We start from the raw sequence: 15,841 nt of genomic DNA, 5'->3' as shown, positions 1-15,841 counted from the left end.
TACGCAAATGCAAACCCACCGTACTTTGCATGTGAGATCAAACTTGGGTGGGAGTAGCAATCTAGAGTCAGCTATTGGAATTACATTTAATACATATGAAAAGCTATTTGAATGAACACAAAAGCCATGATTTGTTAGGGTCTTTTTCTCCTGTAATCTAAACATGTTTCAAGATAGCTAAAGCTGTTTTTATTAGAAAAAGCAAACAGTAGATTAAGTGAAGCAAATCTAAAGGGAGGCACAGCAGTAAAAAGTACAATTATACAGAAACAAGAGATGTTTGCTATAAGTTTCTATTCATATCCAAATGGCTATTAGCACAAACAGGTACAAAGGATCTACATACGTAACGACATGGCACAGAAGTCTTTCATCAGTAGCACCTGATTACAGCAGGGGCATGAAACAATGCTTTTTAAAAAACAAGAAAAAAATCAAATGAGATGCAAGGAAAAGTGATGACAGATATGAAAAGCAGAGAGACAGGGAAAATAGCGTGAGAAACAAACATAGCAACTAAAAATGAAGGTCCCAACATTTCTCTGTGTTCAGTGAAAAACCGATAATGTTAATATAAAAATTTATAAACATAAGTAGTGAGATTCAGGATTATCAGTGACCTTGAATTTCATGAATGCCAGTTAGTGAGCAGAAAATGCTGATGGATGTAAGAAGAAGAAAGTTTCGATTTATCCTTCCTTTAAAGACATTTTAAGGTATCTTATTTTTCAAAGTAGTCAAAAGTGCCCAGTAGGCACATGAATTTGCAGGGTAGTACTTCACATGTGATACATAGCATGGCTGTCCAAAAAAGCCTTTTTTTATTAAATCCATGCATGGTGGCATCTTTGTGGTCAACTACAGTTTTTAATGCTAAAAAAAAATTTCAGTTACCTCAGAAGACACTAAGACCTTCAGTGCATGCACATAATAAGAAGCAGAATTTTGTTCATATTTTTCAGAACTTTGATATATTTTCTCAGAAGCCTAAAGAAACAGATATAACACAAAAATCACACAAGACACTGAAGAAATACAACATTATCAAATGCTACTTATTATTGCAAGATTGTAAGACATATGCATGACAGTTGAAGCTTATGCATGAGCTATACAATTCCTAGGGAAAGAGCCCCATCTTGGAGAGAGAGAGGGGGGTGAAAGACCAATAATTTAGATAAGGATGTAATAAATGCCTGCAAATGAGTTTTGCCCACAGACAGCAGGACATAAATGAAGGGGTTTTTTTTCAGTTTGATGTTTGACTGCATTGAGAAGTTATTAGGAGCTTTTTTTCCAGCAGATGTATTTGTGCAGAACCATAAATTAGCAATGCATTTATGGGTGCTTTTATCTGTGCAGACATATTTTAGACATAGTCACAACAGAGTAGAAACATGAATGTGAATGTGTGTGGTATGTTAACAATATGTTACACTCTGTGGTGTAGTATCCTTATTTTTATCATAAATTTTACCAGTAGTTTTTCCACTAACGGATATGGGGAGCTTGGAATGACTCGCTACAGCTGTCTTCACAACAAGCTGCTCACTAAAAAGTTCAAACTGAAAGCAACTGTATTTCTAAAATGTCTGGCCGGATGAATCTAAAAAGGGACTGACTCCACATACACACAAGTTTGTTTCATTAATGTCCATTAGTGAATTAAATAAATAAATCCTTGGAAATTGTTCTCATGAAAACTTGCTTACTGTTTACTTATAAACAAGCACATATGTGACTTGAGAAAGTATTTCTGGATTACTCATTTCAACATTATGGGGTGAATATGAACTAGCAGCAAAAGCTGAGATCATGCTGACATGCAATGCAATTGTTGATCACTTTCCTGTTGATTTGCTCATTATACACGAATCATTTCAGGAAGCAACTCTATTTAATCATTGATTAAAAAACAATCACTGTAAAAGAAACTGGGAGCCACAAACTGAATCCAGAAAACCTCAGACAAAGAAGAGACAAGTTTACCATCCTTGACAAACTCTACGTATTTCGCTACCTTTACAATTTCAGCAAAGGTACATATATTGGATTTATACAGTAGTACTTTCTGCTAGGCAGACTATTTTATTTAAAACAGAACCAGATCTGGTACTAGATCTCTTAACATTTTAAAGTAGTCATATCATCATCAGCAACAATTTTAAATAAAAAAGTAATTAAGATTTCACACACTGTTTATATTAATGAGAACCATAATAAAAATAAATTTGGTTTCAAGCCACTATACACCTTCACTTCTCTCAAATGTATTTTGAGTACATCTAATATGGACATGCAGTATTAGATGTAGTGGTCCTTGCTTCCACGTAAAGAATATGCACATCTACTTTGGATTCAAAACACACAGGGTACAATCAATTCACTTGCGCCACATGTGCCCATCAGTACAAGTCCCTCCCTCTGCTACTCCAAACTTCAGGTTCTGTATAGCCTGATAGTCAATAAATCTAATCCAAGATCACTGCATATATTTGCTCTTACAAATTCTAATACAGAACCTGTGCATATACAGAACATTTATATTCTCGAGAGGTTTAAAATTAGTTGTAACCTCCATGGGTAAGTCATAGCCCCCAAGCAGTCACAGCTGAGTAACAGCAGCAAAATTAAATTGATACTAACGAACAGAGCCTGACTATGAACACAGCTTAGCAAAATATAATTTTTCTGTAAAGATTATTTTGCTCACAGAGTTTCAGAATCTCATAGTATGCTTTTCAGCATACATGACAATATCTGCAGATTAAAGGCAGGTCCCAAAACACGATACAGCCACCAAAAGGTAACTTGAACCTCAATTCCACAGGAGTTTATAGGTCAAAAGGAGCAACTTTAAACGAACACAGATTCTGAATAGCAATCAGCATAAACAAGCTTCAGATAGAGCTGCTGTACCCCTCTGTCTGGTACCAGTCAGACTCCTAGAAGCAGGCTTTGTACCAGCTGTACTGTGTTAATAATGCAAGACAACCAGCATAAGGGACACTGCAGTAGACTAAACATGACAAACCAGAAGGTGTTAACAAAGGTCTCTCTGAGAGCAAAAGGACAAGGATGCATTCTGGCAATTAATCCCTAGTAGCATTGGGTTTATCAGAAATTTGACAACAAAATGACAACCATATTTGAAAAGTAGCAGAATGGGATAAATCTACTAAGAGATTATAGGCTGGTAGCTGCAACTGATGCATCAGTCTTACAAGCAGCGTTACTATATTTTTTTTAACATCATAAAACTGGGATTATATACTACTATGTATCACATCTCTCTCCCGCAGGTTTGACAATTTTTCTGCGTGCATCTCTGTGATAAAAGTTTCCGCAAGCCCATCACATTCAAAGATGAAACTGACTGCATTTCTGAACAAGCCACCTAAAAATAAATAAATATCAAAGCCTCCAGGAAGTCTTTCCCTATCTCATAGTAGCAAGTTGACGTTTACCATTAGGTGGCAGCGTAAGATCATCTGTTCCCTCCTCCCTGATGAACTGTTTTGGAAGCTGGCGTGGGAAGAGGGAAGCATCTGTATTGAGTGGGTGGATACAGAAGTATGTGGAATGTACTTAGTATGTCAGCATTTGCTTTCATGTACGAGATGGATTCACCATAATGACCTCTGCTACATGCAAAACAACAAACACTATACAAAAATTTTCTAACCAGCACTACGTCTGACTGCTGTTGCTGCTTTGCAAAGAATAGATTTTCTTAGTCTGACAGAGTAGGTAGAGGCGGCAGGGAACCTTTAATTAAACAAGGGCTTACCATGCAGGAGCGGCACATTGGAACAAGCAATTAATTCACAAATCTGATGGAGATCTGAATTTTCCACCCATGGATTTCAAGCAGTGCCTTTATTTTATGAAACAGGCATCATGTATTCTCTCCCAGAACCATTCAAAATTCTGAACAACCTTATGTTAGTAGGATACAACCTTCCAACCTGCTCTTTCAACAGCTCTAAACTGTGAAAACCAACCCAAGTACTGCAACATTGTTGTTAATGTTACCATTTTCATACCAAGTTTCCATGTTTCTCAGACTTAGGCGACTACTCTGTATACTACTTTTTCTTCCTGTAATCTATTTAACTTTCTGTAAGGGTGTCTGACTACATCTGCATAAGACCATAGCCAGGAATATTCCTTGGAGGGGAAGATGGCACGGACCTGCTTTGCACTTAAAGCCAGTATAAAGATGGTGACAGAAAACTAAAATTCTGTACTGGTCTTTACTCCATTCTGAAAATTAAAAAACTAGAACTCAAAGAGTACATATTTTCAATACATATTTTCTGGTGGGAATGAAATATTTCATAGCATACACACAATATGCACTAAATGATAGCAATGTAAAAAAACCCCTCATCTAATTGGATCAGTTCTGTATTTTAAAAGATGAACAGTTAGCAAGGCAGGAGAACAAACGTGTGCAAACGCTCTTCTACAAATACACTTGTGGCTTTAAAGATCACCACTGAAACATAATAACCAGCAAGTTCAAGTTTCACTACAATATAAATTATTTTATTATTTAGTAACTGAGATTCTTAGTTGTATGGCACAAGAACAGCAATTAATTATTGGAAAAATATGAAGAACTGATCAGCCAGAAATTACTTACACTTAATACCTGTTAAACTTGTAGGCTGAAAGATGACTGCTTGCACACTGCATATATATAACATTTAAAATATCCTGATTACGTAAAAAAAAAAAAACAGGAGGACAAGCGTGTATCCATAGTTCTTACTTTGCATCCTTGCAACATTTGAATATGAGTATGAAGATAATTCCAGTGCATATTTTGAGTATATATACACTACTCATACAATATATCTACAGGTGGTATGTTAATTAATACAATGTGTTAGACCCACTATTATCTATTTCACTTAGTTCAAATGTTTGTTCACTTAAATCCCAGTCACTCCCAATTAAACTCCAATCCTAAATCTGAGTCAGAATATTTTTTTGTTCAAGTGCTTGTCTAATTGTTTAATCAAATACTGTACTAAAGCACTTCTGTTCATTACTTACAAGACCCTTTTTCTAGTATTTTAATATTCCATTTGCAACACCTTGAAAGTAGCCACCTGAAGGATTCAAAAGCTACAATTAACTGGACGAAGTACCACAAAGAAAGTTTTAAAAAAGACCGACACAAAAGGAACTTCTAGAACTAAGCATAACCCATATTAAAAAAAAAATAAAATAAAATAAAAATCACAACAGATAGGTGATCTAACTCTTTCCCATGCTGCAGACTGTCTTTTCTGTATAATTTGCTGATGAATGACAACCACTTTCTGAATGAAGGACTTCTTTCTTTCAGTCTGTAGTCTACTCGCTTCCCGTCTTCTCTTCAGTGTGCTCCCATCTAGCTAATTCCAATTCCGTTTTCTCACATCTATTTTTCACTGTTTTCCTCCCTTTCTCCTTGGTCCTCTCTTTAAATGTTTCTTTTGTTTACCACTATTTGCATAACCACAGGAGGCACTCCTTTCCCTTCCTTATCAGCCATCATACTGCAAGGGTTGTAAATCCCAAATCAGACACTTCAGCTTCAAAATTAAACTGAATTTGCACACATTTAAAAACAGTTTAAAGAAGCCAAAAGAATTAATAAAGGAGAGACTCATTATGTTGCAGAGTCCCATTTCCTTGTATATACAACTATTCTTCACCATATTAGTCTTTCTTTTATTTTAAAGCATCCCAAAATTCTAACAATTTTTATAATTTTTAGTGACAAATTATTCCCATGTCTAGTAGTGATTAATGCTAATATCTTGCTTATCCACTCACTTTAACTTGTAAGTGCCCTTTTTCACTACCTTGTACAGCTTGCCATTACTCACCTACACCATACATGAAGTATTTGCAAACGTTTGGGTTTAGTTAAACTATATGGTATTAGAAATTATTTTATAAAAGTAAACATCACACCACTACAATTTTTGAAGCAAATTCTGAAAGTTTTTCCCTTGGGGAGGTACTTTTTAATTAAACACAGAATATTCCATCCAAAGTCAGAACTATTAACACCGTGCTGTCACCCACAGCACAAGGGCAGACCAGGCTTTTCCTCTCTTTCCTTATCTCTGTCCCCTCTCCACAATTTACCCCTCAATCCCTCTACACAATTACTTGTTATATTGACTAGTGTTCCTTCTCTCAAACTGGTCATTTTCAACGCCAGTGCTTGCCATAGTCATGCCTCGCCTTCCATGAACTTGGGAGGTAAACTTTGAGATCAATGAACAATGAACTAGGTTTGATATTATGCTTGCCCAAAGATTTCCTTATCTTCCCCCCCCCCTCACAAAAAGCTTATTTCCTATCTGTATTTACATATTTCTGACATTTCTTTTTCACATAAAATTATATTTTCTAATGCATTCAGATGAAACATTTAAAATATAATATTGTTGGTTTCCTATTTAACAAACATCCAAACAGATCACTAAATTAAATCCTAAACTAACACTGTTTAGGTCTTGAAGATAATTCTTAATCTGTCACATTGACACTGTCTTAATACTACATTAGAAGTTCTGTTAAAGTAAGAACAAATTAAAAGTAACTGTGTCATAACAGTTATGTGTCATAATTGCATTTGTAGAAGTCATAATTGTATTTGCAGAAAAAAGTATTGTTAGAAACTTATGGATATAGGACTATAGAATAGAACTAGTTATCTTGACTTAAATCCCAGATAAAATACTGGAAGAGCTGTTGCAGGGTTCAAAAAATACAGAATTAAGGCAGAGAAAATGAGTTTTAACATCAGCCAGTCACAACTGTTTCCTACAACGTTTGAGAACGTATTATATGGGCTTTGAGATTAAGTGCTTAATTGAAAAAAGCAACCAGACAAAATTAATATATATCATTTTAAAAGAAGACTTGCTACCATAAGATTGGTTAAAAACTTAGGTTTATGCAATGCCAATCAAATATATCACATGGATGAAAGAACTAAAAAAAACTTAACCCAATCTGAGGAGAAGCAAACCTGAGAACATCTGTACATGAAGTTTTGCTACAGACCACATTACTCTTTCATCAGTATTTGCATCATCACCAATAATTTTTTATAAAAGACTGATAAAAACATTAAGACAACTGTCACTTGGACTGAGAGGACAGACTTGTCAAGGAAGCAACAAATAGAGGAACATGGTCAAATGCAAAAAGATACAGGTAGGATAAAGGAATCCAGGCCATCCCTACACAATAATGAGCAACCATGACAGCAGCAAAAGCAGCAACTCAAGAAAGTCAGCTAACTCCCTGCTAGCTGCCAGTGCAGCTGTGATAAAAAGGATTATTATGGGTTTTTTAATTTCTGAAAAGGGGAGGGACAGCAGAGGAGAGACAGTAAGTCTTCTAGTAAGATGCTGGAATACTGTCCAAAGTCCTAAAGTCCACATTTTAACAGGGCTGGAAAACTGAAGAAGATGAAAGTACCACCTGCCAGAATTTACATCAGAGGCTGGAGAAAAATACTTACAAAGAGACAAAATCTTCAGCTTATTACAAAAAAAAAAAAAGGGGTTAGTACTTTGTAAGGAAGGAAAAATACATATTCAAATTAGGAAAGAAATTCACAGCCAGAGGCTGGAAGTTGATGACTGATCCACTAGAAATCCCATACAGATTTTGGGAAAGTGCAGTTTCCCCATCAGAACAAGGTAACAACAGACACAGCAGATTTTCTCTAGTGCACTTCCTCCCACAAACAGGGCATTCAGCAGATTACACCCCTAGCAATATTTTAAATAGCCTCTGGCTTAGGTAGAGCAGGTATCTTGATCAAGAGAAATATTATTCCTGATGCTATTTCTAGGAGTTGGGCAGGTTTGGAGCCCTAAGAGTGTCCCATTTAAAGACCTCTAATTCCATTTATCACTCACTATAAAGTTTCTGTTTCAGAAAAAAAAGTCATAAACTCCACCATACTTATGAACAAAAGTAGAGAAGTCTGTGGGTTGGAAAATAGTATTAATATTTCAATAAAATAAACTAGTTGATGTGGTATAATAAATTTTACAGTGCAATTTTAGCAACAGATAGCAATCTAAACATCCTTAAAAGCCCCATAAAACTCAAATGCAACAGTAAGTATTTCATAACTAGAATGTATAAATCCAAAGCCTTAGGTTATTTGCCAATTCTCAAAATCTAAACATCACTGGGGTTCAATATATCAGGCTTTTAGATTATCTACAGTTCTAATTGATGATTCAAAAATGAGGATTATGTGCACCAACAATTCTTTTGAGTACCAAATAGCATACCAACAGCTAAAATACGTATGCATTTTTAAAATCTTTCCCCGCCCTATAAGCCATTAAACTTTTCTGGAATTCACAAATGCACATATAGAGAAAACCACTAAAAAAGTGGATTAAAGGCATTTGGTACTCACTTGTCTATCTCAATACCAAGCGGATTAGCTGGACGTAGGGACAAGGGGGGAATCCCTTTGTTCCTATCAGTGCGCATGTCATAATAGTTCATTTCATCCACCCAGACAGCAGACTGATCCAAGATACCTAGAGAAAACAAAGCGCAGATCCTTAAAACAACAAGGGCAGTCCAGCACCATCAACTTCTAACATACTGAATTAATTTGAAAAATCCTGGTAAATATAAAATGCATGCCTAGGTAATATATTGGAAGATACCCGGCAAAACAACCTGGATACAATTATGCTAAATTATTTCATTATAGCTGCTGAAAAGGTATTCATGGCTGGGCATCAAACATTACTAGCCTCTTACAGAGTTCACAGTTTCTTGTACACTAAGAACATTTTCCTGACCAGAGAGTATTAGTATTTTTGATTCCTACAAGTATTTTGGCATCTGTCCAAGCCTTGTCATCTACTATCAAAATTAGCAATTACCTGGAAGTCTTATTTGCATATTTTAGGGAAGACACCTTTTCTGTGCCACTCAATGATCATAAACTAAGTGAACTTTGGCCACATACCAAGAGAGATGATTCAAGGAACACAGGACTGACTATTTCCAAAGCGTTAGTAGAGACAGTACATAAAGACGAGGCACAATAGGTCCCGACCCTCAGTTATACTCTTGGCCATGCCCTTCTTTAACATACCCAGCAGATATTCAAGACCAGAAATTACCTCATCCCCACATTTACCTATTTTTTAAAATATCAATTCTCCTCTCCCATCACCAAAAGCTTCACCATGTAACATCTGCATTTGATTCACCTTTCTATAATTAAGATCTTAGTACAACTTGGGAGAAATTACGTTATTTAACTATCAATGCAACACTGAGAATAAAAGCTTAAAATAGTTCTTGTGGGAATCCCTATGTTAGAAAAGATAACTATCCAGCTTTGTCAATGAGCTGTTCTGAAAGAAACATTTTCAATCCAGAGGGTATTCAGACTGAATTCTAGATTAAGCAGAGGTCCTAGACTGCTTGGTAACACCATTTCAATGGTTATGCATCTCATGAGAAATACTTAAGACTTTCCATCTTGCAGGATGGTTTGAATTACAAGCAAGAAACTGCACCGAGGACTCAACTTTCTTTAGAGGATTAACTGTCAGCTCAGGATTTAGGTGTAAAGCTCATGAGCTGATTTGTATTTTGTATTTATCTAGTACACTTAAGAGGTAATTACTGGATCCGTTATGGTGTTTTTTTGTTTTTTTTTTTAGTTTTAGAAGTTTAGTGCTACTCCTTACAGAAAAATAAAGGGCTACTTTTCATTAGTTATTGAGGGTTTTATCAGGACAATAAGAGGATTAATTTCATATACACCATGAGCTTATCTATGTATATATTTGTACATTTTATTGATATAATCTGCTTTTTGTAAACAACTGAAGATTGTCCTGAGGTGGATCTATTTTAAACGTACATTTTATTTAGAAGCACTCAGTCATATATTTGTTTAGCAAAGAAAACAAATGTGAATTTGAACAAGAAAAATACCTATTTTTTCAGGTTTAAGCAGTTTGAAGGAAACAGTTGAAGTTCCTTTGCCACCAGACTTTGTAGTAACAATAATGTCTCCCTTGTCATTTTTAGCCTGTCCAACTCGACACACAATCTTACTGGCAGACATCCATTCAGCAGTTAGCAGACAGTTGTGCCCACAGATTGTTAAACCTGGGAAAAAGGAAAAAAACAAATACTACTGTGAATAGAAGTATCTTTTGAAATTTTGTAATGTAAATACATTTATGATGCTTCATATATTTTACATAAATATATGACCCTTCTCCAGTCCCTTACAGCCAACAATAGCGAAAGAATCACGAATACATTTTTCTTATGTTCCCTAGGTGATTTCAGGTCTCTTATCCTAGCGATATTTCATGAGACACACACAGTGCTGCTTGAAGCTTATTTTAATCTCTTCCACCAGTTATGAGCTACTGCAACAATTTACTTCGTGTTGTACAATAGATCTTCTGTCTGCAAGACATAAGAGAACTACTGTTCAGTATTGTATTGATGTGAAACTTCCACCAAAATTTTATGCAAAAAAATCTTTCATAAATTCATTTTGTATGACTTTTTATAGCAAAAAACCCCAAACCTGCAAAATATTAACAATGAACAATGTTTCTGCAACTTTATTTGTTTAGCAGTACTTTTATGAACACAGAAGGGTTTTCTGGTGAAAAAAGTATTAATTGACAAATATTCTGTCACAATCTCTTCTGTACAAAATCCATGATGCAAGACTGATTGTGCTGAATCATGCCCTTGTTGCATGAAATAATAGTCATGTAACGTTCATGTATTTCCTCTTCTAAACTTTCTTGTAACAGAAGTATAAATAACAAACTATGAAATAACCATACAACATATATTTTATCCATGAAGCACTCGCGTAGGAAAAGACTATGACATATTAAAATCTGTCAAGCTTTAGTGTTTAAGAACACCTCTTAACATTTAAGAGTCAAGGTACACCTTAATATAAGGTACAAGGCTTCCTAGGGCTTCACATCAAATCAGTCAGATCGGTTGAGCAATCTGACAAATCAATCTGATTGATTCTGGTCACATCAGGACTCTGGATGCTGGAAAAGATGCATTGTTTTCTTAGATCTACAATAACAATTTCCACATTCCCTATCAGAGTTTTGTTGTCTTGAATAATGACAAGATCCTAATTTCTATAGTATCAATTCAGAGAACAACTTCATTAGGTTCTTCTTATATAACATCCTTACCTAGAAACATTTTGCTTTATAGCTAAGAGGACAAGACCATACTAGTGTGTTGGCTGTACTGGATTATAAATTAGTCAGGCACAGCAGTTCCTCCCCTTTTGGCCTGGCTTTTGTTTTTAATTTCTAGAAAGCTCTGACCAATTTCAAAAATACTTACAGACAGAAAAGGGTCAGCATATGTGGCTTGGTACCAAAGCTGCACACTTACTTTTTCTCACAATTCAAGTCTCTGACATTACACAATAGATAAATTTGGCAGTTTTCATGTCAGACGTAAAAATGCCTTACTCCCTGCCAAAAACTAATCTGAAAATGAAAACCAAAAAATAAAAAACAGAAAGACACTGAATCTTATTACCACTGAAAGTAATTTTACTTGAGCAAGGACAGTAGATGTGTTTGTTAAAAGATTCTTAAAGGGGGGGGGGATAGAATACACACACAAAAAAAGCCTTAAAATAAAAAAATATTTTCGTTGTTATTTATTTGCAACATTTTAACCAGACCAGTTTTTATTTCTCAGAGTGGAAGAAAAAATTCCATACATTTATGATGCATGGTTTTTAACTTTAGATTATATTAATACATCTCTTTTGGATTTATGCTAGCAAACTCTCTGAAGGAAAAAAAAGACTGAGGTAGGAACTAAGACTAACTGAAAGAATCTGTCTGAACCATTCATAACCACAGAACTTAAAAGGTGTGAATTCATGCTTAAATTAAATAATACTTTAAAATCAAGATCTGAGGTATAGCAATTTAGTAGGTAAAATTCTGAACAACTCTTTTAACAATCCTTGTATCAATTATTTTCTAGTCATGGAGGTTCCTAAAAGCTCTCAAGAGAACAAGACACTTCTGAAACAGAGGGAAACAGTCTTTATATCTTAAAAATGCAAAAGAAAGTCAGTCTCTTAATATTTTACATACCATACAGAATATAGTACACAATGTCACACAACACTTTCTAAAACAAATAAAGGTATACTGGGGGAGACCTTCTGACAGTACATATACATTTTCTTCTCCAAAAGGAGAAAACTTCCCTTTAAATAAAAATTCTTTTTAATCTGTTGCATGGTACAGAGATCTTAGAGAACATCAACTCGGGTTCTAGCTTTTATGCTCCTTTCAAGAAATAGGCACAAGTAATTCTCTTATTGAGATTTTCCAGTTTTTGTTAAGCTTGTAGATCGACAATTTTACAATACCTACAAAATACAGCTGCAAATGTCTTAAAAGACAAACTAAACCTTGAGAGCATAAGTGTTACAGGTATCTCCCGAAATTGACTTTTTGTACCATAAGCTATAGAGTTACAAATAAAAAGTTTATTTGGTTTCAAAGATACAAAGAGATTACTAGAAGGCTCTCCCTTAAATAAAACAAAAAGACATATTCTTCTATTATGTGATATTCTGTTTATATATATATAAAAAAAGTTTCTTGCTTTTCATTGTACTCTGATGCATCTCAAAACAGATTATAAACTTTACAAAACCCTCACTCAAACTTGCTTAAATCTCATGCCTACAAAGGCTCATTTTTGCAAGTACTTCCATTCAAGTCACAGGGAATATTTACATGCCTAATTTAACCATCAAAAGAAATCTTTACATGTCTGGGGCCTTAAACAGTTACTGGAAAAAGCAGAGAATTGAACTAAGGAAAGAAATAAGGCAATCCATCTTTTTTTTGTTTTAATTTTATCTCAAAGCACAAGATTATTAGCAGCTATGTGTTACAAGACTTACCCTGAAAAAAAATAAGAGAAAAAATATTGTCAGTTAGTCAGCTGTAATACTGAGTCACAGTTCAGGAGATGTCTTCCTTCCAAGAACCTAGCACTGATTACTTCCATGACGATCATACCAATGAACTAATGAATGAGGTTATCAAAGTACATCAACCACAAAGATACTCAGAAATATATTCACCTCTATCATCATCAGTTATCTGATTATTTCATAAAGATTCATTAGTGTACTGCAACTTTGGCTAACAGCATTAAAAAAATACCACTCCTTTTGAAAAACAATAAAGTGAAGGAGAAAATTGTAGTAGCTGATGCCTGGCCATAAAGCTCATTGCGGTGGCCATGAATGGAATTTGGGAATCTCCGTTTACAGCTATGAAGTGAAATATTGTTTCTAGCAAAGCCAAACAAAATTCCAATGGACTTCAGAGGAGTCATGATTCCACAACAAATTATATAAATTGTCTTCAACATGAATACTGAAGTACACATATGCTCAACTTATTAAAGAAATAAGGGAAATTCCAGTAGTTATAGTTAACTTGGATTTCCAGAAAATTTTACAAAGTCCTTCTCGAAACGCTTAAGAAAATTAAGCAGCTATAGGATATGATCCTCAAATGGATAAATAGCTTGTTAAGATAGGAACAGGGTTACAGTAAATCGTGAGTTTCCACTGAGGAAAGTTACCACAGGGTATGTGCTGGGATCACTTATTAAAAATATTTATATTCATAATTGAAAAGGTAAAAAGGTTACAAAGTTTGCTGATTATATTAATTTATTCAGAATGTAAAGACTGTAAAAACTATAAAAAGATGTGGAACAGACCGTATGAGACTGACTGGATGCACTATAATGTAGATGCTATAAAAGAGCAGCTGAAATTCAATGAACAGGCATGATGCACACAGGCAAAACCTTAAATTCATAGATGACAGGCTCAAGTTGACTACTAACCTTCCAGCATTAAATCATGAGACTATAATAGGCAGAACAATGAAAAATATTAGCTCTATGATTAGTAGGCGTTCTACAGAAAATAGAATCCTATGGAAAAAACAAAGTAAAAGTCAGAGTGCACTATTATGCCACAGTGCATTCACATCTTGAACACTGCATATAACCAAGATCATGTGTGATTGGTAGCAAAACCAGAAGAGATTCAGTGAAGAGCAACAAGAAGGGTTAAAGATATATGCAGAAAATTTAAATATGCTAGGACTTTTCAGCCTGGAAAAGAGACAACAGAGCAATGATGATCAAGATACGTATGCTCAGGAGAATCAGACAAAATTGATTGGTTCTCTCTTTCAGCACAAGAGCTATGATTCAAATGAAGTTACTATGTTAAAATCAAAGCAGCAAAGGAAATGGTCTTCACATAATATGCAGCTAATCACTGAACATGCTTTGTCCTAACTGTTGCAGATACACAAATTGACTTTCACACTAATTCAAGGAACAGCAGTGCTCAGTGACTTTCTAATACATTGAGAACACTTCTGATAGGAAAGGCTCCATGCTGCAATTCTCAATGCCTGGGGAAGTGACAAAGGAGCATCTTGTTACATCTTACCCTCTTCTAGGACACTCCCATAGGCATTCATTCTTAAGTGTTCAGCACTGGATGCTGAGACAGGATAAGGGTTCATCTAGCAAAGTATGGTCATTCTGATTAGTTACACATTGGGCAGCATCCCTGAATTTATAGATTCAAGCACATATTTGTAAAAAGGGCATTCATCATACCATGCAACACAGATTTTACCATGAGAAAATTATCTCTAGTCATATCCTAAACATGACATTCTACAGGCTCAAACAAAGCTGGTTGGGTTTCTTTTTTTTTCCAACTTACCTATGAGGTCTGTAGGTCCAGTCCCCAAATTTTCTCCTCTAATTGTTACTTTTGTCCATGAAATGCCTTCATTGGGAGAGATGCCAGTTACAAGTGGGGGCTGCCGTGCTCGGGACATGATGTCTATTCAGTTACTGAAAACTGAGTTGCTTTTATCTGTTCAGCAAAAAACAATAAGTTAAAAATAATAATTACACTATATAAAAATTACTTTAAACCTTTTAAGCTGGTGTTCTAAAATGGTAAACATGAATGTAAATATGGAGCACCACTCTCAAAGCCTTTTTTGCCAGAATCATAAAACAATAAAGATACCTTCTTTGCACTTCCTTTTCTTTAAATTAAGTATAGCTCTCCATCTATAAGAAGCAGATGAGTATATCCTGAAGCACATTAGCTCCCACCAACTTCTTCATGTTTACAACTCTTAGTAAATATAGAGCCTGTCCACAGGTCCTACAGAAGTCATAAAGCAGGCAAAAAAAGTTTATTTAAGGACTTCCGTGGTAATTTTGCATCACCTATTTAAAGGCTTCTGAATTCTTCTACTAATACACAATACCATCCTTAAAGTTCCTAGTAAAAAAATTTCATTTGGTCTTCTGAACTTCATAAAGTTACCTATGATCAGTTTCTAATAAGAATTCATCTTCACTGGAAAGGCAAGAACCAAAAATAACCTTTTGAAAGAAATGTTTTTATTTCTAAGAAAATTCAGGAATGATGAAATAGGTCAGTATTCAAAACCTTTACGTAGACATATAGAACAGGTTAGAGTATACAATTTTAAAAGTCCAGGTTGGTAAAAAAGTATGTGGAATATAAGCCAAGCTTCATAAGGCTTCTCTTATTTTTATTTTGGATCAAGCTATATTTTCTATTTTTACTTGCCAATAGTCAAGTCCTTGAAACCCAGAACCTCTGTAAATTATTCCTAACACTAAAGTAGCAGTTTCCAAGCAC

At 34.9% G+C, this 15,841-nt stretch overlaps 1 protein-coding gene across 1 annotated transcript in view; it reads right to left on the bottom strand.

Moving 5' to 3' along the window:
• The window catches only part of EXOC2 (exocyst complex component 2), a 131,254-nt gene that overhangs the window by 102,211 nt on the left and 13,202 nt on the right, over window positions 1-15,841 (bottom strand). The window contains exons 2-4 of the mRNA XM_074899593.1: window positions 14,879-15,034; window positions 10,009-10,185; window positions 8,459-8,585 (exon numbers count right to left, since the gene is read on the bottom strand). Coding sequence (XP_074755694.1) covers window positions 8,459-8,585; window positions 10,009-10,185; window positions 14,879-14,996 — 422 coding nt within the window. The 5' untranslated portion in view covers window positions 14,997-15,034. The remainder of the gene's footprint in view (window positions 1-8,458; window positions 8,586-10,008; window positions 10,186-14,878; window positions 15,035-15,841) is intronic.

Source organism: Athene noctua, chromosome 2 (assembly GCF_965140245.1).
Source record: "Athene noctua chromosome 2, bAthNoc1.hap1.1, whole genome shotgun sequence".
NCBI classification, from domain to species: domain Eukaryota; kingdom Metazoa; phylum Chordata; class Aves; order Strigiformes; family Strigidae; genus Athene; species Athene noctua.
Note: the sequence above shows the minus strand (reverse complement) of the source record. Positions and strands in the feature narration are given on the sequence as shown.